The sequence below is a fragment of the Amblyomma americanum genome, chromosome 5, assembly GCF_052857255.1.
Source record: "Amblyomma americanum isolate KBUSLIRL-KWMA chromosome 5, ASM5285725v1, whole genome shotgun sequence".
In the NCBI taxonomy this organism is placed as follows: Eukaryota; Metazoa; Arthropoda; class Arachnida; order Ixodida; family Ixodidae; genus Amblyomma; species Amblyomma americanum.
Window position 1 is genome coordinate 195790255 of NC_135501.1, and position 23326 is coordinate 195813580.

General features: G+C 53.3%; 1 protein-coding gene and 1 non-coding gene across 6 annotated transcripts in view; one reads left to right on the forward strand and one right to left on the reverse strand.

The window, feature by feature from the left end:
* Positions 1–23326, reverse strand: part of smg (sterile alpha motif domain containing protein 4 smaug) — a 112216-nt gene that overhangs the window by 40509 nt on the left and 48381 nt on the right. The window contains exon 1 of one of the 5 annotated variants that reach the window (XM_077666277.1): positions 11263–11448. The exons of 3 other annotated variants lie outside the window; for them this stretch is intronic. In XM_077666277.1, the coding sequence (XP_077522403.1) occupies positions 11263–11323 (61 nt within the window). In that variant the 5' untranslated portion in view covers positions 11324–11448. Of the gene's footprint in view, positions 1–11262; positions 11449–23326 lie in introns of those variants that run through there. One more of the 5 variants, XM_077666276.1, reaches the window with a different exon arrangement.
* On the forward strand, positions 13946–14017 carry TRNAS-ACU (transfer RNA serine (anticodon ACU)). Its single transcript has one exon. It is a non-coding gene; the product is annotated as a tRNA-Ser (tRNA).

The following is a 23326-nucleotide window of genomic DNA, read 5'->3' on the forward strand; positions in this document are numbered from 1 at the left end:
CGCAATTTTTTAGCTCATCCCATGTTTGCCGCATGTAATTTGTAATGCAAGTAGTCACCGCCTGGTTATGGCCAATCACCCTTGCGGGTATGTGCCATTTTGTGAGGCAAACAGGCTGTCGTGAGAGGGCACCCGGATACTAAGCAGGCTAAGATGAGACCGCCACCTTATCATCGGGGACAAAAGTGTTCGTGGCAACAACGACAAAACAAAAAACAGGCAAATCACGTGACACCAGAAAAAAAAAGAAGGCCGACAGACGTCCTTTCTCTGGCTTTCGAGTTGCCTTGGAATACCATTCTGTATGCGCTGCGCGAAAGGCGAACAAAATGCGCATGCCATTGCGAAAGGGGGGGGGGGGGGGGGGGGGGGAATGATGGATAAAAAGAGCGAGGATCAGTTTCGCTAAGAAACCCGGTGACTCTTGTCCCCGACAGTACAACGGCACATTGAGAGCCGCGCTTTCCCAGCGTTCTCCAGTATCACGTCCAGTATCACGGAGAAGGTGGGCGCCGGGTACACTTATTCGCTGCGTGTTCCTTCTGCCGACAGTAAGTCGTGCAGCGACGTCACGCTCTCCGCCGCATAGGTCGATCCTCCAAAACCGGGACGTGAGTCCGATAGCAGCAATAAATCTACAGGCGATCACATGATGTTACGCGACAAATCCGCGTTAGCAGTATTGGTTGTACGCTTATTCCGCTTTTACGATTGCCTTCCCACTGCGTCTCTGAATTCGATTCGCCGTCACTCTTTCGTTGCACTGCTGGGTGGCCTTCTCGCAGGCAGAGACTACTGGAGGGTGGACGTGGGTGCAGGGCGACCGTGGGTGGAGATGTGTGGCGCTTTTGTATGTTGGACCTGGTATGGTAGTATGGTGGTAGTGGTCGGGACAGTGGCGCAGCGGCAACTAAGGCCACAGTGCGTCGAACGCAAAGTGACATAGCATAACGCAGTAGCTTGAGGCCGGTAAGAGAACGTACAATGACAATTAAAGCAGGGCAGGAAATCAAAAATTATTCGGACAGCTCCTCATCACAAGATGTCCTTGCAGTGCCTAGTATAGCGGACCGCTCATAGACGTTAAGCTAGAAGGAGCTGGGACGAGCCCTGGAGTCAGTCATCCCAGCGCCAACTGCGTAGCCGCAACAGTTAGTCTCTAAAAGAGTAACTGTTGCTGTTTTAGAGGCTATAGTGGAATATAACTCAAGAAGGAAGCGGCTTTTCCCCGTCTAGTAACCCCTTCCAGCCAATGGCGTCGGTCGATTATCTTTGCCCTGCTAGCGTGACAATGCAGGGAGTGGCACGACAATGCAGGGAGGAGACTATGAAAAGACTATGACTTGTATATGACTTTTATACATATTAGACTATGACTTGCACATATCAGGGGGCACACAGGATGCGCTCGTATAGTCTACACATGGTATACACAAAGACCCAGTTGCCACAGCTAGTCGAATACAAATCAAGAACGAAGCGTCTCTTCTCCGTCAAATGACCCCGTTCCAGCCAATAGCGTCGGCCGATTTTCATCAGGGAGGAACGGCAGGGAGGGCGCTATCCCCTTCATCTGCCACTCCCTGCATTGCCAGGCTACCAGGGTGGTTCATGAGAATCAACCGACGCCATTAGCCGGAAGGGGGTCCTTTGACGGGGGAAAAACCGCTGCGTTCTTGAGTTGTATCAGACTATAATGGTCCCTCAAAACAGCAACCGTTACTCTTTCAGAGACTAAGCGCCAAGTGATCATTAGCCGTAGTTATCCCATGGACTGACTGACCGTTGGTGGCGAGCACTGCGCGCGCTGCTGTTAGTCCCGTTACACCAACTTCCAGATGAGACCGTATTACGGACGCCAGCCCCTGGGATCCACGCCCCGATACAGTGCACAGCAAGGCGTGTGCAATGTCTTCGGGTTCAACGCCTGTCGTTTGTTCTCGCTTCGCTTCGCACTCATTATAACACCGACGCAGAACACACAAACAAGTGCCTCGGCCGAAAATGAACGGGACACGTACCGCGCCAGCCACAAGGCCGCGTTCATGCAGCACGCGCAAAACAAGACGCGCTTATAAACGAGCAAGGGTTAAAGTGTTGTGCGGCGCTAAACAACCCCGCTATAGATACGCTGCTTCTATACCCCCCTCCCCTTTTCGCCTCTGCCAAGGTAAGGAACGCTCGCTTCTCCCGCACAATATATATTATATACGCCGCGCCACAGCTGAATAGCAGCAAAACACGGGGCCTTGTTACGCGACGCGCTCAAGCGTTCCATTCTTGGGCCCAAAATATCCGCAGCGCGTCGCTGCTCGAGGAATGCAGCTTGCGCTATACGCTTCGAGAGAGCGCTCGACTCGGACACGTGCACAGATCATCGGCCAGTTTATGGCGCTTTTTCCCCCGTTCTCTCTCTTTTTTTTTTTTCAAACTCATGTGGAAGGTACGTGAACGCCGCGCTTGCACCGCCACATCACCCTATAGCAACGTGACGCGTGCGCTCAAGGATATTGGGGTTCGGTGACCAGTTTCTGCATAACTAACGAATTCTTTCTTTCGCACGCGCCTAAGCTGCGGCCGGAGCCGCCGCGCTGGCTGACGAACGGCTCCTTCTCAAAATTTTTACAAATACAATGCTGTGCCCGGCAGTATTGAAACGCTTCAGAATTTGATGGTGGCTGCAGGCTGTGTTCAGAGCGACATTCTCGGATGTTTTCCATATGGTCTGGGACTGCCCTTACAATCCCCCACCCTTCCCAATCCTTCATCTCCCAACCCTTCTAGGGAGGCCCGAGTGGCGGCGCTGCTCAGCTGTCATAACCTACAGTCCCAACGGAACTTGGTGGCCAGGGCGCGAGCGGCGCTAGACGCCATTGGGGCTCCGGAATAGGAGCTCCACCTAGATTTGTGAGGACCTGGGCCATAGGGCCTGGACCATAGGGCCTGGACCATAGGGCCTGGGCACCAACATCATTTAACAGATTCAATAAATGTTTACCACCACCACCGGTGGCGAGTGATTATGGTGCTCGACTGCTGACCCGAATGACGTGGGTTCGATCCTGGCTGCGGCAGTCGCATTTCGGTGGAGGTGAAATTCTAGACGCCCGCGTACTATGCGATGTCAGTGCACGGTAAAGAATCTTACGTGGTCTAAATTCCCGGAGCCCTCCACTACGGCATCCCTCATAGTCTGAGTTATTTATATTGAGTTCTATGGCGCAAAATCGACTAAGGCTGCGATGCGCAGTATCTGTCTCATATATCGTTGGACACCTGAACCGCGCCGTAAGGGAAGGGATAAATGAGGGAGTGAAAGAAGAAAGAAATAGAGAGGTGCCTTAGTGGAGGGCTCCGCAATAATTTCGACCACCTGGGGATCTTTAACGTGCACTGACATCGCACAGCACACGGGCGCCTTATTGTTTTTTTTTATAACGCTAAGGCGCCCGATGCAGGTGAAATGCGAGAAAGCACACGTGCTGTTAAGGCACGCCGGGTGGCCTAAATTAAACCTAAGCTACCCACTACGGCGTCCCTCATAACCCATGTACGGTTTATGATTTTATGGGGGTGTTAATGTCCCTAGGCGACTCAGGCTACGAAGTTGGTTTATGGTTTATGGGGGTTTAACGTCCCAATGCGACTCGGGCTATGAGAGACGCCGTAGTGGAGGGCTCCGGAAATTTCGACCACCTGGGGTTCTTTAACGTGCACTGACATCGCACAGCACGTGGGCCTCTAGAATTTCGCCTCCATAGAAATTCGACCGCCGCGGCCGGGATCGAACCCGCGTCTTTCGGGTCAGCAGCCGAGCGCCATAACCACTGAGCCACCGCGGCGGTACTCAGGCTACGAAGGACGCCGTAGTGAAGGGCTCCGGATAATTTCGACTATCTGGGGGTCTTTAACATGCACTGACATCGCACAGTACACGGACCTCTAGCATTGGTTGGTTGTTTTTTGGGGGAAAGAAAATGGCGCCGTGACTGTCCCACTTATCTCGGCGGACACCTGAACCGCGCCGTAAGAGAAGAGGTAAAGAGAGAAGTGAAAGAAGAACGGAAGAAAGAGGCGCCGCAGTGGAGGGCTCCGGAGTAATTTCGACCACTTCGGGTACTTTAACGCGGACTGACATCGCACAGCACACGGGCGCCTTAGCGTTTCGCCTCCATCGAAACGCAGGCGCCGCGGTCGGGTTCGGACCCGGGAACTCCGGATCAGTAGCCGAGCGCACTAACCACTGAGCCACCGCGGCGGGTTCTAGCATTTCGCCTCCAACGAAATGCGACCGCCGCAGGCGGGATAGTATGGCTCTGGGATCTTAACCACCACAACATGCCATACCGTATGATACCATACCGTACATGTTGTCCCGCTTCCATGCATGGACATTACAAGATTTAAAGGGCCCTACAAACTGAACTCGGCCTGCATCGACACCTTATTTCGTTCTAATGACAAATACCCATACCTTCACTGAAAACGCAGCTTTTATCAAAACAAGAAACGAACAAAAAAATTTTACGCATATCTCCGAGGCTATAGCTACGCCGCCATTCACAGCCAAGCAGTGATCGCGGAGGCTTCTTCGGTACTGACGCCACCAGTCTGAATGGAGTGGCTGCGAAAAAAAAAAAAAAAGGTTCCATCTATGAACTAGATTTCTCTCGGCTATAAGTGCGCTTTTTTTTCTTTTTGCTGCAGAACACCATAGCCACACAGAACCGGTGAATCCATTTTTTTTTTTTACCACGAACAGAAACTGGATGGAAACTGTCCTCAGTGCCCTTTGAATCTTGTCCCACGACTGCAGGCACTGAAGAAAAAGAAGAAAAAAAGAAAGGACTCCTCATGGCCGCGTGGCAAGAGAACTACACTGTCCATTACAGTGAAACGAGAGAACGAAAGAGAAAAAAGACCAGCTAAAGGAGCAGTCGTGGCTGCAGCCATACACCACCGCCAACGAGCAGATCCGGGGCAACGGCGCATTGCCAATGCAATCCGCGTACAGGGCCGGCGCGAAGGAGCAGGCAGCGAGCAGCTTCGGGAGAGCGTCGCTGCCGCTGCGGCGGAACTTTCCCGCGACTACGCGTCACATATCGGGAGCCGGGCAGACACGGGGCGTGACTTCGCTTCCAAATCAGCCGGATCCGAACGTCAAGAGAGCGATGATAGATATGACTGAGCACGTGACCGGCTCCGCGCAGTTTCTTTGTACTATTTTTTTTTCCTGAAGCGCCATAGAACAATGCGAAAACGTTTCCTTCCCATCGAAATAGGTTTGAACCCTCAGACCGCGGCGGCCGCGTTTCGATGGAGGCGAAGCAAACACATTTCTTATTGCGTAAATAGCTTGAGTAAAATAGTGTGTATATCACCTCTCCCCCTATCCCCCTCTTCCTGTCCCCTCACCTCTTTCATTTCATTTCTCCATTCTGCCTGCTATCCTTTATTTCCGCTGCCCCAGCTCAGGTGCTTCAGTACGATGGCAGATGCCGGAACCCGCAAAAATCTTTTCGTTCCTTTTTATTACTGTTTTAATAAAACCGATTACTACTACTACTACTACTACTACTACTACTACTACTACTACTACTACTACTACTACTACTACTACTACTACAAACGCTAAGGCGCTCGTGTGCTGTGCGATGTCAGTGCACGTTAAAGATCCCCAGGTGGTCGAAATTATTCCGGAGCCCTCCACTACGGCACCTCTTCCTTTCCTCTCTTAGGCCCTCCTTTATCCCTTCCCTTACGGCCCGGTTCAGATGTCCGCCGGTATGTGAGGCAGATACAGCGCCATTTCTTTTCCCCAACAACCAATTTTCAATTCCATCTAAATACAAATCCTCGCATTCTGCAGCCACCACGATTTATTAGGATACAAGAGCACGCGGGGAGGGGGAGGGGGCTCGACCGGCACTACTCTTAGTTAACCAATCAGCCAGACAACCAAAAAGACGACCTAAGAAAAAAATAATTTGCAACTATAAATAGTACTCCTGTAGGTATTCCTTAGTCAGTCTAGCAATTTCAAACATAAGCGAAAGCTGCAATTATAACATGTTTGGTTTATGGAGGTTTAACGACCCAATGCGACTCAGGCTATGAGGGACGCCGTAGTGAAGGGCTCCGGAAATTTCGACCACCTGGGGTAGTTTAACGTGCACAGACATCGCACAGTACACGGGCCTCTAGAATTTCGCCTAATTGTAACGTGTATTATATTTTAGGTTAATGGATCCCGAGACACACTCGCTAACAAATTATGCGCCTCCGTTGAGGAGCAGAAAAAAAAATTATTTTAGCGACAAGGTAATGACATTCAACGGTGGTACCGTACTCTGGTTGTCACTCGTAATAGTAGAAGTATTAAACTGCGCGCTAAACATCTCCCTCGTCATGTGGTTCAGTGGTTAACAAGGAACGCATTCACGGCTTTAGAACAATACACAAACAAAAACAATACAAAGGACGACAAGTACGGTAAAGAAATAATCCCCTCTATCAAAGCGAAGTGCACGCCTGTGCGTTCCAACGCGTGCACACGCATGTGGAACGGTACACATACCACACAGCGTACGGGGACAAAAGCCTCTCTCTCTCTCTCTCACCCAACACTCTTCCCTTTTTCACGAAGCTAAAACGCCGCTCTCGCTAAACCACGTGGCGCGGGAGCGACGCTGCCCACTTCACACGCGCCCTTTTGCATACTGTGTCAAGCCGGCAAAGTAGCGCACGGTATACTCCAAACTTCTTTCAGTGCAGCGAAGCTCAAGAGCACGAGAACGACGGCTCCCACAAGAGTGCTATTCTCACGGCGCTAACAACACACGCGTCTGGAAGGCGTCGTCTCGAGCTAGTATAACTTCCACTACGCTGCAAGAGTTGTGGCGGGATGGCGGAGTACGGGCAAATGGTAGCATACAGGCACACCAGACCTCTATAAGATTAGACCCGACTTACTTGTACAACCGTAACCGGCGAAGAAACAAAGACCTTTTAGACCCGAGTACAAAACAAGCTCCCCGCCGTGCTAATAACAACCCTTACCAACAACAACAACAAAGACAAAATGGGTGAGCGGGTGGAGGGGTGAGGGCAGAGCATCGCGGGGAGCCGCTTGGTGTAAAGGCGTCACGAACGCCGCTGTGTGTGTGTCGAGGTTTCTGGAGCGAGCGGTGTAGCGCCGAAGAATGGAAGCCCCGAATTGCTCGCTCACACACACAGCCACGGCCCGGCTCCCGACAGTGAGCGAAGCGCCATGAAAAGCCATTCCCACGAGTGCTGTACGGGTACAATACCGTTACGGCTACGCGCGGACACGAGATCGGGTTAAGCCTTTTTTTTTTTTTGTCGTTTCCATTCAAGCGCACCTACTTCGTAGCGAATACGGTGGGTACAGGATTGCTTTATCCGAACGGAGGTGCGCAGGGTGCGGCAAACAGGGTGACGAAGGTGTGCAGGGTGCTGAACACAGGTGCACCGGATGCGAAATACGGGGTGCGCAGGATGATAAAAACAGATGCGCACACGGTGTTGAAGACAGGAATGAGGAAATGAAAGGGGGGAGTGAAAGAGAAAGGAAGTAAGAGGTACCGGAGTGGAGGGCTCCGGAATAATTTAAGACCACCTGGGGATCTTTAACGATGTCAGTGCACGTTAAAGATCCCCAGGTGGTCGAAATTATTCCGGCGCCCTCCACTACGGCACCTCTTTTTGCTTTCACTCCCTCCTTTATCCCTTCCCTTACGGCGCGGTTCAGGTGTCCGCCGATACGAGACAGATACTGCGTCATTTCCTTTCCCCAAAAACCAATTATTATTATTATTATTATTATTACTCCTCCACCCAAGCGCAGCCTATACAAAGGAAAGCTGTACAACTTCTTTGTAGTACTTTGCAGTTAAATTTGATCCCGGTTTGGGGATCGAACCCGGACCACCGACTGTCCTGGGCAGTCGCTCTACCAACAGGGCTAACCAGGGCGACTAGCAGGGCGAGGCCGAGTCGATCAAGTCGATTTTTTTCTCCAACTGAGAAATTTTGAGAAAGCTGTATCATACAGCTCTCTATACAGTTGTACAGTGTATAGCTCTATCCTTTGCAGCCGTATATGACTGAGCTTGCTTTGACTCTTAACTTTACCCCCCTATTAACAATTCACACCACCTTGGGCGATTTTCCTGAACTCACTGAAGACAGCGTGCATAGGGTGCCGGAAACATGGTCCACAGAGTGCTGAAGACAGGGTGCACAGGATGCCAAAGCCAGACGCACAAAGTTCTGAAAACAGGATGCGGTGTGTGCCATTCGAGGCGAGATTAGACTCGGCAAAAGCGCGGAAAAAAAATGTCTCGTGGACTATAGCCTTACCTTCTCGAAGTGCGCAGCTATGCTTTGTCCCAAATCCGCACCGCTAACGAAACCCCCCCCCCCCCCCCCCTTCGTGGCCGTGTAGTGCTGCGGCCGCAGTATCGACGAAAGGCAGCACCGATAGTTTTCTGCTTTTATATACCGCTGAATGAACCCATCGCTATCTGCGAAATGAATTAAAACAACTGCAAGGCATCTCGTCGATGAGCACGTTCCGAGCATTTAAAGGACAAAATTCGCTCGTCTGTGGCGTTCCTCCGAGTCCTTCCGTGCATTGGAATCCCTGTTCGTTTTCTCGTTTTGAAACCCCTTGTTACCCTACAAATCCACAGCCCACAACAATGTCGCCGCTTTCACCCGAAAGCAGGAAGGAGTATGCTCTTGTCTCCGCGCCCCTGATACTTGTAGCCCTGCCGGGCAAGGATGACAGTTTTGCCCGCGTGGCTTCGCAAGGGAGCCAGCGCCACTGAGTCCTCAACAGGCTCAGCGGCTGCGCGGCCTCCCGAATGCTGCTCGGCACGGGGTTGCGGGCACGATACGCAGGACTGCGATTGCAGCGCCAAAACTTCTCTAAAACGCATTTAGGTACGACATTGTTTCGTACTGTTTAGCTATGCCGGGCAAACGTCCATCAATGTTTTCGCATCCACTGCCGAAGTTCATACGAGTATTAGCCGCCGCGGTGGCTGAGTCGTTATGGCGCTCGGCTGCTGGCCCGAAAGACGCGGGTTCGATCCCGGCCGCGGCGGCCGAATTTCGATGGAGGCGAAATTCTAGAGGCCCGTGTACTGTGCGATGTCAGTACACGTTAAAGAACCCCAGGTGGTCGAAATTATTCCGGAGCCCTTCACTACGACGTCCCTCATACCCTGAGTCGCTTTGGGACGTTAAACACCCATAAACCATACGAGCATCCTACACGCCTCTCGTAGGGTTCCCCGCGTGGCTGCACTGCAGTAAGTCGCGTGGTGACTTCCGTCATCGCGCCCCAAACAGGTCTACGTCCGCGTCGCAACTTTCACATCCCAATCTTTCAGCCCGGTTGGTCACTAGGACTCTTTACACGCAAATGCAACACCTTTGCTGGCGCACTGCCGTATATATAGTGCTCGACTCCCGATTAATTTCGGCCAGCTGGCGGGGGGTTTTGCTCTTTTTTTTAAGCGCAGCGGTGTCTTTCGCTACACGGCTTTAATTTTTTTTCGTTTCGCGTTCCGCCTCCAACAAAACGGGGCCACCGCGGTTCCCGGGAATCGAACCCACGAGCTCAGGATCAGCAGCCGGAATGTGGACCAAGAATGCAGGCCGTAGAAAGGCCGCCATATCCGCGATCCGGCAGCCTCTCGCTAAAGCGCGAGTCCAGCTGACTGCATGGTGGCGCAATCGGTGACCGGATACCAGCGGTGGCGCGGAGAGCTGCCAGGTAGAGAGAGCCGTCGCTCGGACACGATCAGTCGACGCGTTTTTCGACGAAACGAGAGACAGGCTGTCAGGTTCGAACGGAACAGCCATCGCCCTTAGCTTGCCAGTTAGTACGCTAGCAATTTCGTAAAAGAGTAACAAAAGAAGTACCCACTACCATATGTTAAGGTGAATTCGGCAGACGTCACGCTAAAATTCAACGGAAGAGACCGCAGCGGCAGCCTATAGTCGTTCGAGCATCCGTCTCGCATGCGGGAGGTGCGGGGTTCGATTCCCAGAGCCACCGAGCTCCCACCGGTGACACAATGGGTACAAGCTTTCCCCAGGCCTGGTGCTCGGCTAATTCAGGGTGGAATGCTTGGGAAATGGGTCTTCGACCCCGCCTTGAGTAAAAGAAAAAAAAACATGTGCCATGGCGCTCTTTGGCCGCAGACGCCCTTGCGCCATAAAAATTCATCATCATCATCATCATCGCTTCTATGGAAGAGCCACGCGGTGGCGTTAAGTAGCCCAGAATGCCTAGGCCTCACGTGTCAGATGTGGCACCTTCCCGTTCAGGACGAAAAGCGTGGCTGCACGCACGGAGCAGCGTCAAAGGATTGTACGTGCGCGAAGTTTGAGCAACCGTACACCGTCGCGGCGCAAGACGCGGGGCCGCTACGCAGTCGACAACATCTGACCGAAGACAGATCTCCGAGCGATAGTTGGTATTTGCGCACGAAAAAATGTAGAGACAAATCCCCGCGGGCGAGTGAAAAGGCGCTCTGCTTCAACCTGGACAACCTAGAAATCGGGTGGCGTCACTCGGGAACGCGTAAGGCACTTAAATGCACCGAACAGCCGCATTAGTCGCAATTTACTCGTCGACTGGTGTCCGCAGAGACAAGCACTCAAATCCGAGATGCATCTCGCGGCATTCTTTACCGTAGCCTGCAGGAGATTTAGCTCCAGAAACAGCGGGCACGTTTCGAGACAGCGCGGCCCGGAGTCACGTGGCACGTGCAACGCTAGCGTCCACATTCCTCGCGCCAGGCCTTGCGCGGCAGCATTTTCACACAATCTCTCAGAGCGTCAGGCCTAAGCGACCCTGGGGTTCTCTCGGTAGTACAACAGGAAACGACGACTCTTCGAGCGCAAGCCCAGCCGGCAGCCTAACCTAAACCGCTGCTGCTACTCACCAGACCAGCTGTGGCGTCCGCAAACGATCGAGAGAGCCGCGATCTCGAAGTGGCGTGACGTAGAACGAAGGCAGTGATTCGCACGTAATACATACATACAGCTCAGAAGACGTCGAAGCTTGCTCCGCAGTATAAACTATAGAGCAGAAATGGCACGTGTATACGTACAGGTTGCGGGGGGGGGGGGGGGGGGGGGGTAAACAAGGAGGGCTATTATACCAGGAGAGCACAGGCGCACCGAAAATACGACCATCAGCACACGCCGGAAGGAGAGACGCACCTCTGTCGAAGAGAACGTCACCGAGACGCTGGGGCGGCCAGGCGCCCTGTATCAGCTGCATCGCACACGCGGTCGTCGCTCAGCAGCGGTCGGGACGCGACGGTGCCTGGACGCGATTGACACCAGAACAGCGCGGCTGGCGAAAAGGCATCCTGGTCCCTCCAGTATAGGTCGGTGGCAACGGTGCTCCCACTGCGTTAGGTCCCAGAGGAGGGGGGCTCGCCGGACCAAGCTAACTGCAGCAGCGTACTCCAACGCCTGGGAGGGGGCGAACTTGCGGCGGCGGCGACGGTCTCACGGAACGGCACACACACAAGGCACACACGCGGACACTGCGGCGGCCGCAGTCTCGAGGACGTGTTGGACGCCGCGGCCGACGATGAAAGTTGCCCAAGGGGAGGAGAAAGGCGAAAGGAGAGAAAGTCTTCTCAGCGTCTCACCCCCCCTCCTCCTTCCTCGTACACACCGCCAGCAGCACTGGTTCACCTCACTACTCCCCCCCCCCCCCCCCCCCCCCCTTCCCCCCTCTGAGTTACTCCTTCTTCCAAGCAACACTGGTCGTCGCGATCAGGTGGCCTACATTTGCGCGGCGACCACCGCCGCCGGGCGCTCTCTCTCTCTCCTCCTCTTTCTCACGCAGCGCCGAGAACAACAAGCCGCGCCGTCCCCTCCCCGCATCCCCCCCCCCCTCCCCTCGCCTCCTTCACCGCGGAACGCCGTATACCCACCATCGTCTCACTACCGCATCCCGGAGTGCGCGCGGGCCACGCCATTCTCGGGGATCCTTTCTTTTTCTGCTCCTGTCGCCGCACTGTTCCTCAATTTGTCCTTTCCTCGCTCTTTCTTTTTTCGCGACTTTTCCTTCCCGCGTTTCTCTTCACCAGCGTCGCCTTCGCCTAAACTTCGCTTAGCGGCGAAATAAGAAGAAAAAAAAGAAAAGGCGCTCGGCGGCCAAAGGCGTCCAGGAAACGGCGTGCACTGGGAGAGCACGCACACAGTGCGACGACGGCGACGGAGGGGAAAAGTGCGCCTCCAGGTTTGTGTCTCTTCCTGCCGCCCCAGTGCGAATGAAAAGAAAAGAAAAAACAATGCGGCGTGCTCGGATCAAAACTGGAGCGAAAACAGCCGGCTTGAGACAAGGAAGCCTCCCGTCTCCCGGAGGTCTGGCGCCGGCTGCAGTGCTCGAAGAATGGAACGCGAAGCAACCGTTCCGTGCGTTGTTTCCCCTCTTCGAACGCCCAGCGGATCGTCGCCTTTTCGAAACGGAGGCGACGCTACCTTGCTTACCTCCTGTTATGGCAAAACGCGTTCGGCGGTGCTTATCGTGCGCTGTGCGATGTCAGTGCACGTAAAGATCTACATTCCGGAGCCCTCCACTACGGCACCTCTTTCTTCTTTCACTCCCTCCCTTATCCCTCCCCTTCCGGCGCGGTTCAGGTGTCCGCCGATATATGAGACAGATACTGCGCCATTTCCTTTCCCCCAAAACCAATTATTATTATTATTATTATTATTATTATTATTATTATTATTATTATTATTATTATTATTATTATTATTATTATTATTATTATTATGCTCACTTCACCCTTACTTCATCTGAACGTTTCAGTAGACTAGTAGAAGCTTCGAGCTCGAAGTGATAGCTTCCCCGGGTGCGATGTGTTCCCGCACTTCCGAGCCAACCAACCAAACAATGTAAAAGTTGTCGTCTCGCGCTCCCAGCTTCTGCTACATTGCAAGCTGTGAGCGCTGAGGTGCATTCATCTCCCCACTTCCTGCAGTGAAGTGGAAGCTGCACTCCATCTCCCCACCTGGCCGCGGTGGTCGCGTTTTGGATAGAAGCGATATGCAAGAGGATCTGTACTGTGTGAGGTCAAAGAACCCAGGTGGTCAAAACTTCCGGAGCCCTTCACTACGGCGTCCCTCTGCCTGAGTCGCTCTGGGACGTTGAACCCCCCTTATACCAAACCATCTCACCAGTTCCCGCGCCATGCAGTACGAGCTGCACTGCAACTTACCGCTTCCTGCAGCGGACTGGATGCAGCGCTCCGTGTCATCACTTCCTGTGAAAGAGCGGGAGCTCCACTCCATCTCACCACAATCTGCAGTGGACTGGGAGTTGCACTCCATCTAACTGCTTCCTGCGCCGTGGAGTAGGAGCTGCACTCCATCTCACTACTTCCTGCGCCATTGAGTAGGAGTACGCTACACCTCACTACTTTCTGCGCCGTGGAGTGGGAGCTGCACTCCATCTCGTCACTTCCCGCGGTGGAGTGGGAGCTGCACTACATCTCACAACTTTCTGTGCCGTGGAGCAGGAGTGCACTATACCTCACCACTTTCTGCGCCGCGGAGTAGAAGCTGCGCTACAATTTACGCCTTCCTGTGGTAGAGTGCGAGCTACACTACATCTCACCCCTTCCTGTGGTAGAGTGTGAGCTGCACTACATCTCACCACTTCCTGAAGAGTGGGAGCTGCACTTGATCTGACAAATTCCTGCACTGGAATGGGAGCTGCACTCGCACCTCATCTTGCTTTGAGTTGGAAGCTGCGAAAGCGAGGAGAATCTTAGGTTTCTTCAGTTGCCTCGCAAGCGCGAGAGAACAGCAAGCCATCACTTGACGCTCGTAGCTTCCCCTCCACTCCAAGAATTCAAACGGCAGTGTACACAGACGCCCCGCCGCGGTGGCTCAGTGGTTAGAGCGCTCGACTACTGATCCGGAGTTCCCGGGTTCGAACCCGACCGCGGCGGCTGCGTTTTTGTGGGGGAAAAACGCTAAGGCGCCCGTGTGCTGTGCGATGTCAGTGCACGTTAAAGATCCCCAGGTGGTCGAAATTATTCCGGAGCCCTCCACTACGGCACCTATTTGTTCCTCTCTTCTTTCACTCCCTCCTTTATCCCTTCCCTTACGGCGCGGTTCAGGTGTCCAACGATATATGAGACAGATACTGCGCCATTTCCTTTCCACCAAAAACCAATTATTATTATTATTACACAGACAGATCTGGCTTCCAGTCACCGGGACGCAGGCGTCTGTACAGAAGCGTCCGATATGTTTTTTTTTTTCCCCTTAGGCAAGCCTGGCTACGCTAATCTTCAGCGAGCTGGGTGGTCAGCTAATAATAATAATAATTGGTTTTTTGGGGAAAGGAAATGGCGCAGTATCTGTCTCATATATCGTTGGACACCTGAACCGGGCCGTATGGAAAGGGATAAGGGAGGGAGTGAAAGAAGAAAGGAAGAAATAGGTGCCGTAGTGGAGGGCTCCGGAATAATTTCGACCACCTGGGGATCTTTAACGTGCACTGTCATCGCACAGCACACGGGCGCCTTAGCGTTTTTCCTCCATAAAAACGCAGCCGCCGCGGTCGGGTTCGAACCCGGGAACTCCGGATCAGTGGTCAGCTCGCCTATCGGAAAATCTGTATTACACTCGGAAAATTGCAGCGCCATATGTGGAACACCGTTGACTTGGAAGGGCTTCTCTAGCAACACATTTTATTTCTTCAGTGCGGTGGCACTACTAGGCGCATTTTCCGATATCGGGCATACGAACGCACGAGAACGTACACTCTTGGTCTTACGGCCAAAAACTTTTCTCTTCAGCCGCATAACAGAGCCATATTACGGCACTATTAAAGGCCAAATGACCTTGAAATGCCAGCAGAAGGTTTCTTGTTTCGGGAATAGAGAAGCTTCCTGCTTGACTTGTGTTTTGAATGATCCGATACACGGAGCATCCTAGGAACATTCATTTCGCTGCAGCTGAACGCTGTGGCCTTAAGACTTTTGACCAAGACTGTGCGTAGAGGGCAAAATGCTTGTCTATATAGAACGCGTTCTGGGGCTGTTTCCGGCTAGAATCGCGACATCTAGAGATAACGTTTCGCTAAAAATGGCCTTGATGTCAGCATGCGCGGTTAAGCTCATAGAATTTCATCGCCATTTCTTGCCTCCCTGGTCGCAGCGACTTTGGGAGTCGCGGAACATAGAGTTCGGTCGTTCTAGTCAAGTACGCGTTTTGCCCTCGGTACGCACTTATAATAATAATAATTGGTTTTGGGGGGAAAGGAAATGGCGCAGTATCTGTCTCATATATCGTTGGACACCTGAACCGCGCCGTGAGGGAATGGATAAAGTAGGGAGTGACAGAAGAAAGAGGGAGGTGCCGTAGTGGAGGGCTCCGGAATAATTTCGACCACCTGGGGATCTTTAACGTGCACTGACATCGCACAGCACACGGGCGCCTTAGCGTTTTTCCTCCTTAAAAACGCAGCCGCCGCGGTCGGGTTCGAACCCGGGAACTCCGGATCAGTAGTCGAGCGCCCTAACCACTGAGCCACCGCGGCGGGGAAGTACGCACTTCCCTGAAGCCTGGCTTTGTGGCAGGCGGGCCCCACTGCCCCACCGCTGGTAGTGGTATGAGGACTCCCCGCCAGTTATGAATGACAACTACAGAATGAGCAACTCTGCGTACATGGACATTAAACCACAAAACACATCGCGTCATGCCCTGAAGGCGGAACTTAGGCGCCGCCTGCAATTGAAGAATCACCACCTGCTTTCGCACGTCTGCTCGGTTTAACCGAGTTGAACTCCTAACCAAATTTCGACATAATGACGGGGCAGTACTGTAGTCGGGATGTTCAGCTCGGACGTGCCAGGTCTAGGAAAAGGCTTCGCCCCTACGGCGATACTGCGCTCGGCACTTGCTCGAATACATTTACAGACGCGCGTGCTTCGTGTCACCTCCCCCCTTCCCTCCTTTTTTTTTCTTTATCGGTTCTTTATCTGCGCAGCGGTCTTGAGGCGAAAGTGAAAGCGCGCGCGACCTCCCGCGCCCTCTAGCTGGCTGACTTCGCGATAGCAGCGGACGCGCTATCGGCGCAGTCGTCCTCGTCGACGATACGCAGCTTCTTGCGGCCTCTTTCTCTTTAATAGTCGGAAGATTCTTAGCGCCTGGGAGATAGAGAAAAAAAAAAGAAAATAAAAGAGGCCCGCACGCTGATTGTGCGAACACTTGCTTGCGTCCGAGAAAAAATATCTGCATACGCTTTACCGATGAGAGCTCCCTGGGGCTCTTCCGCTAGCGCGTGACAGAGAATGCTGGGCGTGCGCGGCGCCCTTCGGCCCCTGGAGATAAGGCCCTCTGAATAAACGCCTGATGCCCGGATTAGGCGGCAGTTCTAGCAGTTTCTTTTTTTTTTTCTCCGGTTTGAGACAGTCTCTGAGCCGTTGTTGTGTGTGTGTGTGAAAGAAATATAAAACGGTTGCTTAATAACTGCGGGCGCATCCGGTTTGGGTGAATAAGCCGATTAAACGCAGCCACTGATGAAATCGTACCCGGTTGTTGGTTGGTTAATCGCGTCGTGCCGTCCGCTTGGCGGAGAAGTGGTGTCGGTGACGATTTTTTTTTTTTCGCGTTACTATGTAGTTCTGCTAGAATAGGCTTGTTACGTAGATGTATAGGACCTCGTGCGTTGCAACCATGTGGCACCGGAGGACATAAACAGTTAAAGTGTCACTGAACGAAGGCATTGCGCGGGAGCGTCTGTCTCGGGAGGGATCTCTGTGTGCTTTAAACCGATAGCGTTTGCTAACTTTCCCTGTTTGTCGAGTGCTAAACGGTGCTTGGAGAGAGAGAGAGAGAGCCGAGGACGACGTCAACAAGTCGAGCAATCTCTTCGTGGCTGTATCTTCTCTCTCTCTCTCTTTTCTGTTTCACTGATGGTTTTTTTTTTCCTCCTTTTACTGGAACACTCGAGAGGTACGACCGAGTCAGCGTGCAATGCCTGCCCTATCACGTACCATACCGACCATACAGATGGCGCTAGCTCTCTCGCTCCTGCCTGTGGAAGAACGCGTCACACGCCCAAAAAGCGGATTCCGTTGCGTATTTATGCCCCGCCGCGGTGGCTCAGTGGTTAGGGCGCTCGACTACTGATCCGGAGTTCCCGGGTTCGAACCCGACCGCGGCGGCTGCGTTTTTATGGAGGAAAAAGGCTAAGGCGCCCGTGTGCTGTGCGATGTCAGTGCACGTTAAAGATCCCCAGGTGGTCGAAATTATTCCGGAGCCCTCCACTACGGCACCTATTCTTCCTTTCTTCTTTCACTCCCTCCTTTATCCCTTCCCTTACGGCGCGGTTCAGGTGTCCAACGATATATGAGACAGACACTGCGCCATTTCATTTCCCCAAAAAACCAATTATTATTATTGCGTATTTATCAGAGCAAATTCAGCGTGTCAGTTGTACGGCGGGGATGCCGGAGGTGTATGCTGCATGCCACCTACTGCGTAAAGCGCCTGCCGCCGTGGCTCGGTGGCTTTGGCAATCGGCTGCTGATCCCAGGATCGAATCCTGTTCGCGGTATAGTCGCGTTTCAATTAATTCGGTACCCTCTAGTACGCTGGGCCGCGTAGTCACCCTTCTGGATTTGAGGTTGAAAAAAAAAAGATACTTTTGTTCTTTTTGTGGATCTGTTCATTGTGCTAGCTAGCCTCGGCTGCTGACCCAAAAGACGCGGGTTCGATCCCGGCCGCGGCAGTTGAATTTCGATGAAGGCGAAATTCTAGAGGCCCGTGTGCTGTGCGATGTCAGTGCACGTTAAAGAACCCCAGGTGGTCGAAATTTCCGGAGCCCATCACTACGGCGTCCCTCATAGCCTGACTTGCTGAGGGACGTTAAACCCCATAGACCAATCATTGTGCTAGCGACATACGGAGTCGGCATTAAGGAGAACCGTTTCGGCCTCTCCATAATAGACACCTTTAGCATACCGTGTTACCGTTAGCGTTACCGGAGTACCGGGAGCCCGCGCGTAGCCAATGCGCATGCGCAAATCGCCTTGATCAACGCCAGATGGCGCCAGGTACCGAGCAGCTGCTGCACGCACGCCTCCCGCATCGGGACCAATCGGCGCGTGCTCACTGGCGGTGGGCGGGCTCCCGGTACTCCGGTAACGCTAACGGTAACACGGTACACGGTATGCTACAGCTCTCTAATATCTTAACGGGACCGGAGCTTCAGTTCGAAAAAGCGGGAAGTTAGAATTAGCTACATTTCACTGTGTACCTATACTGCGGCTTGTGAAAAGCTTTTTTTTTTTTTTGCACGATTTGTTGAGGCCAGGTGCCGCACTTTAATGCCGGCGGAGTATGTGAAGCAGTTCGGTGTGTCTGACAGGAAATAAGTCTCGCTGACTAGTCACGCCCCTCCCCGCACCCTTCGCGCACGCGCGCACACACGCACACACACACACACACACACACACACACACACACACACACACACACACACACACACGCACACGCACGCACGCACGCACGCACCATGGTCCCACTGGGGTCTGGAAACGGACCCTGCCCTCTGCTGCAGCGAGACTGGCCGAAGCGGCGATATAAAGAGGATCGCGAGGGGTGGAACGGGCGGTCGTGTGCAGGTGGTGCAGATGTGTGTGTCCCGTTGTTATCCCGTGGGGGGCCGCGGGGCGCCGTCAGCGTTGCCGGCGAGTTGTCGTCGATAAGGGTGTCTGGGGGTCGAAAACTGTTTGCGTGTGCGTCTGCACAGACTGTGTGCGGCCCGCGGTCGCTCAACTCCTCGCAGTGTGCGATCGCTCAACTCCTCGTGGTGCGCGATCGCTTCTTGCACGTTCGTCTGTTGAGCAGTCGCGAAGGCGTTTGCCCCCGTGGCGTCAGCGCCGGTGTGCCTTTTCTCTTGAGCGGAGCCTGCTTAACATTTTCTTTTTTTTGCTAGACATCATTTCAGTCATGGTAGATGCTGTATCGGATGTGCATGCCGGGGTACGAGTTGGGCTGGATAAGTTGGTCACCTTGGTTGAAGTCGGCTGTGGTAGAACTCGTTCGGGATATAAAATGTGTCGGGGAATCCCGGCAGTTGGCGCTGTAGTCGGATACAACTCAAGAACGAAGCGGCTTTTCCCCGTCAAGGGACCCCATTCCAGCCAATGGCGTCGGCCGACTCATGAACCTGCTAGCGTAACAGTGCAGAGAGCGGCAGATGAAATGGGATAGTCCGCTGCCTGCATTATCAGAGGTAGTGCTTTCCCTGCATTGTCACGCTGCTCACGCTAGCAGGTTCATGGGAATCAAGAACACACACCTTTGGGCGAGTTGGTGCATTGCAGTCATGTACACGCGGAAAAAAAAAACAGGGACAAAATCGGCCGACGCCATTTGTGTGGAAGGGGTTCTTTCACGTTTGACGGGGAAAAGCCGCATTTTTCTTGACTTGTATCCGACTAGTGTGAGAAGCGTTACAACGCAGGGAGGGGACTGGGCCCGTTTCATCTGCCACTCCCTACATTGTTACGCTAGCAGGCTCGTGAGAATCCGCCGACGCCATTGGCTGGAAGGGGTGGTCCTTTGACGGGGCAAAGCCCCCCTTTTTTTCTTGACTTGTATCGGACCAAGAAATAAATTATTTAGCGGTCGTCGGCGAATACCAACGGGTGCTGCATGTATAGTAGTAATCTATGACGCATCATTTGAAAGAAAACACGCGAGCTAGAATTTAGTTCCTGCACTCCCGTAAGAAATTTATTTCTCACCAAGATGGAGTTGAGGGGAGAACTTCAAAGCGTCCCGGTTTTCTTTCTCCAAGATGGCCTCGATACGACACTGCCCTTTTCTCCGAGTCCGTTTGAAGCGTTAAGCTAATTTAAGCCCAACTCTCCGCATTACTGGTCTGTTTAGTGACAGTTGCGAGGCGGAGTGGCGTCAGACGCCGCGAATTCGCCGTTCGAGCGCGGCCGAGCTCGGCCACCACGCCCCCGTGATGCGGCGTCGACGTCCTTTCACTGCGTCGCCCCGACGGGGAGAGAGAGAGAGAGAGAGCAGAGGTAACATAACAAACAAAAACAGCAAACGTTATTAACGGTCGTCCTCCGAGGCCCGCTAAAAAAGCGCTCGCGAAAACAGCCCCCCCCCTCTCTCTCCTCCCGGCGAAGAACACAGCGCGTGCGGCGATTTTTTCCCCTTCCTCTTCCTCCTCCTCCCTCGTTTACTTTTTCTGGCGGCGCCATCAACCGCGCGTAGCGTCCCCCGCACTCCCGCCCCCCCGAACAGGGTGCCCCAGAAGGGGTTGGCGAGCCGATTTTGACGAGAAGGCGCGTCAGCCTAGTGGGTGTGTGTGTGCACGCGCACGGTTTTGTTTCGGAGTGGGCGCGTGTCGCTGCTGCTCGACCCCCCCCCCCCCCCCTCCTCTTCTCGTTGTCTATAAATAGCCCACGGGAAGGGATGCCGTGCGGGGAAGAGGTCCGCGTCGTGCGCGCCGCTGCCCGCACGAGGAAGACTCGAGTCGCTCCTCATCGGCTGCCGCTTTCTTTATTTTGCTGGAAAAGGGGAGAGGGAGCGGCCGAGCCGTGTCTTCCGCGATTGTGACGGGGAACACCCCTATTAGCGTGCAGGCGAGCAAGAAAGGGGGGAAAGAAAGTGAAGTGTATCGCTGGCGCGCGTTTCTCCGTTTAAGCGAACACCACCGCCGCGGTGGCTGGCCGCGAGCTCGAGGTCGCGGGTTCGACTCCCGGCGGCGGCGGCGGCCGAGTTTCGATGGAGGTGGACTGCATTTAAGCGTCCTCGTAGCCTGCAGCGATGATGACTTGCCTTGCCAGTATCCACAAATTAGATCAGGTCATAGAGTGAATGGCTACCCTAACGCAGTATGAAGAAATCGGAACTATGCGTTCCATCAGCAGATTATTGTGTTTGGTTTCGCAGTGAGTAGGTAAAATTAGGCGGCACTGCTCAGTGTTCCTGGAGATTGATTGCATCTGGTCGGCACAATCGTCATCTTGTTTAAATTTTTTGGAGCGAAAGCTCTACTGCACGACCAGAGCTACAAAAGGCGGGCCATCGTGGAATATTTGACTTCGAATAAATAAATAGATAAATGCCGCGACTGGGATTCAAACCCGCGGCGGCGCGAACAGATCAGCTTCGCTGGCCACTGCATGAGAGCACTAGGCTATCACCACAGCCAATCTCGCTTCGTTTTTAGCTGAAACACACTCTCGAGCGGTCCACTGCACATGGCCGTCTTCATCAACTTCCGTCAGCGCCGCGAATAGATAAGAGCTTAACCTGTGTCACTGCAGCGGTGGCCTGGTGGTTTGAGCATCCGCCTCGCACGCGGCAGGTGTGTGGTTCGAACCCCAGTGCCGCCGGGTACCCACCGGTGATACAATGGGTACAAGCTTTCCCCTGGCCTTGTGCTCGGCTTCTTTACGGTCAAATGCTTGGGAAATGGGTCATTGACCCTACCTTGAGTAGAAGAAAAACATTATGCTATTGCGCTGTTTGGCTACAGATGCCCTTACGCCATAAAAAAAAAACCATCATCATATGCTTAACCTGAGACTAATATCGTCGCCAGATTTGCCGACGACCCAGCAAAGCAAAACCATATGAGCCAATCAGGCTACATGTTTTCGCACGTCTTCTCGGTTTAACTACGTTAAAACCTACCATTCTTTTTTTTTTGTTTTCGGTGAGTACAAATGAAAGCGCACCGATACAAAGTTGGAGTGCATGTAGTTCCATAGATGGACTGGGAACTTTCGGTCTTAAGTGTCGAGGTTCCTGCTTCGCCGCCCGTATCCCAAATGCGTTTTCTGGCACAGACTGCCGTTGCCGCCAGTGCGTGAACCAGGCTGCGCTGCGCGAATACCATATGCGCTTTTTGTATACATAGCCCGGGCACCTTCGGAGACCGTTTAACGTATACGCGTTTTTCTCTCTCCTCATTTAAATTACGTGCTTCTCTGGGGTCGCGGTGCGACTGCGACGAGCCGTGTTCGGAGGGGATCCCGCGGTCAACCTCGAGCGAGTTTTACGTTCTCCTGGTGATGTGTGTGTGTGAGGGGGGGGGGGGGGGGGGGGAGGGGGAGTGCTTGGTCATGTGGCGTAGCGGGAAATACTGTTGCTCTTTGCGTATCCTATTTGCTCGAGACGAAAGAGCAATGTAAACACGCGTCTGCGGTATACTCGGTTGGTGATGGTGTGAACGTACCCCCCCCCCCCCCCGTGAAATGTGTTCAGGCCACAGCGTTCACTTGCAGTGGAATGAATGTCCCCCAAATGCGCCGTGTAGCGGAGTAATCAAAGTGCACGTCAAGCAGCAAGCTTCTGAAGACTTAAGCCCTTTGCCCTGAAGGTTCTTGTAGCGAGAGCTACACTACGCCACCTCTTCGAGCCTTCAGCGTGGCCACCCCTTCAGCTCCATGGCGGCGCAGTGGCTGATCACATGGTTGGTCACGTGGTGCAGAGCAGCTGCTGCTGCCGGCGGCGCGGTGCACCAGCGAAACCGAGCTGCAACGGCTCTGTGCGCATGCGCCGTGCCGAGCGCTCGGGGGGGGGGGGGGCAGTGGAGAGGAGGAGAGAGTGAATCCACGTCCAGGGACGAAGATGAAGAAGGAACGCCCTGCGAAAAGGAGTTCCACTCGGCCAGATGTAGCTCTCGCGTCACTCCAGGTTTAACCACAGCTAAACCGCAGCCAATTTTTTTTTTTTTTGACCAAGGCTGTACGTCTATAGTGGTTCTGAATGGTCCAGCGCCAACCGCATTCTGCGTCCAGCTGGAATTCTGTACTCGTGTCCGGCTTGCGTTGGACCGAGCGTCATTTCTTCGTGGAGCGACCCCGTCAAACACGCGTCGGACGGATGTAGCTACAGCGTTGGCTTCCCCAACTGTATACGGGCGAAGAACGTCGTGAAAGGGAATCAACGGACTTCATATACCTTGTGCTGTGAAACGTGGGATTCATTTAGAGGCCACCTACTTAGTATAGGCCTAGGTCACTTAAATAACAGAGGAAGACCCGTATATTTGCAAGCGTACGGTGGTAGCCTCGAAGAATAGACATGAGCACCTAAGGGAGATGCGTGACGAGTAGGCACACCTACCTACTTTATTCAGCCTCCATTCAGCCATTAGTTTTTTTTTTTTTGGCTGTTTTTCATAAGGCTGTAATAAAAACTAGACAGAATGGGATGAAAATTCTGAGGAACGGTTCTAGGCGTGGTGATGATCATACCGATGTAC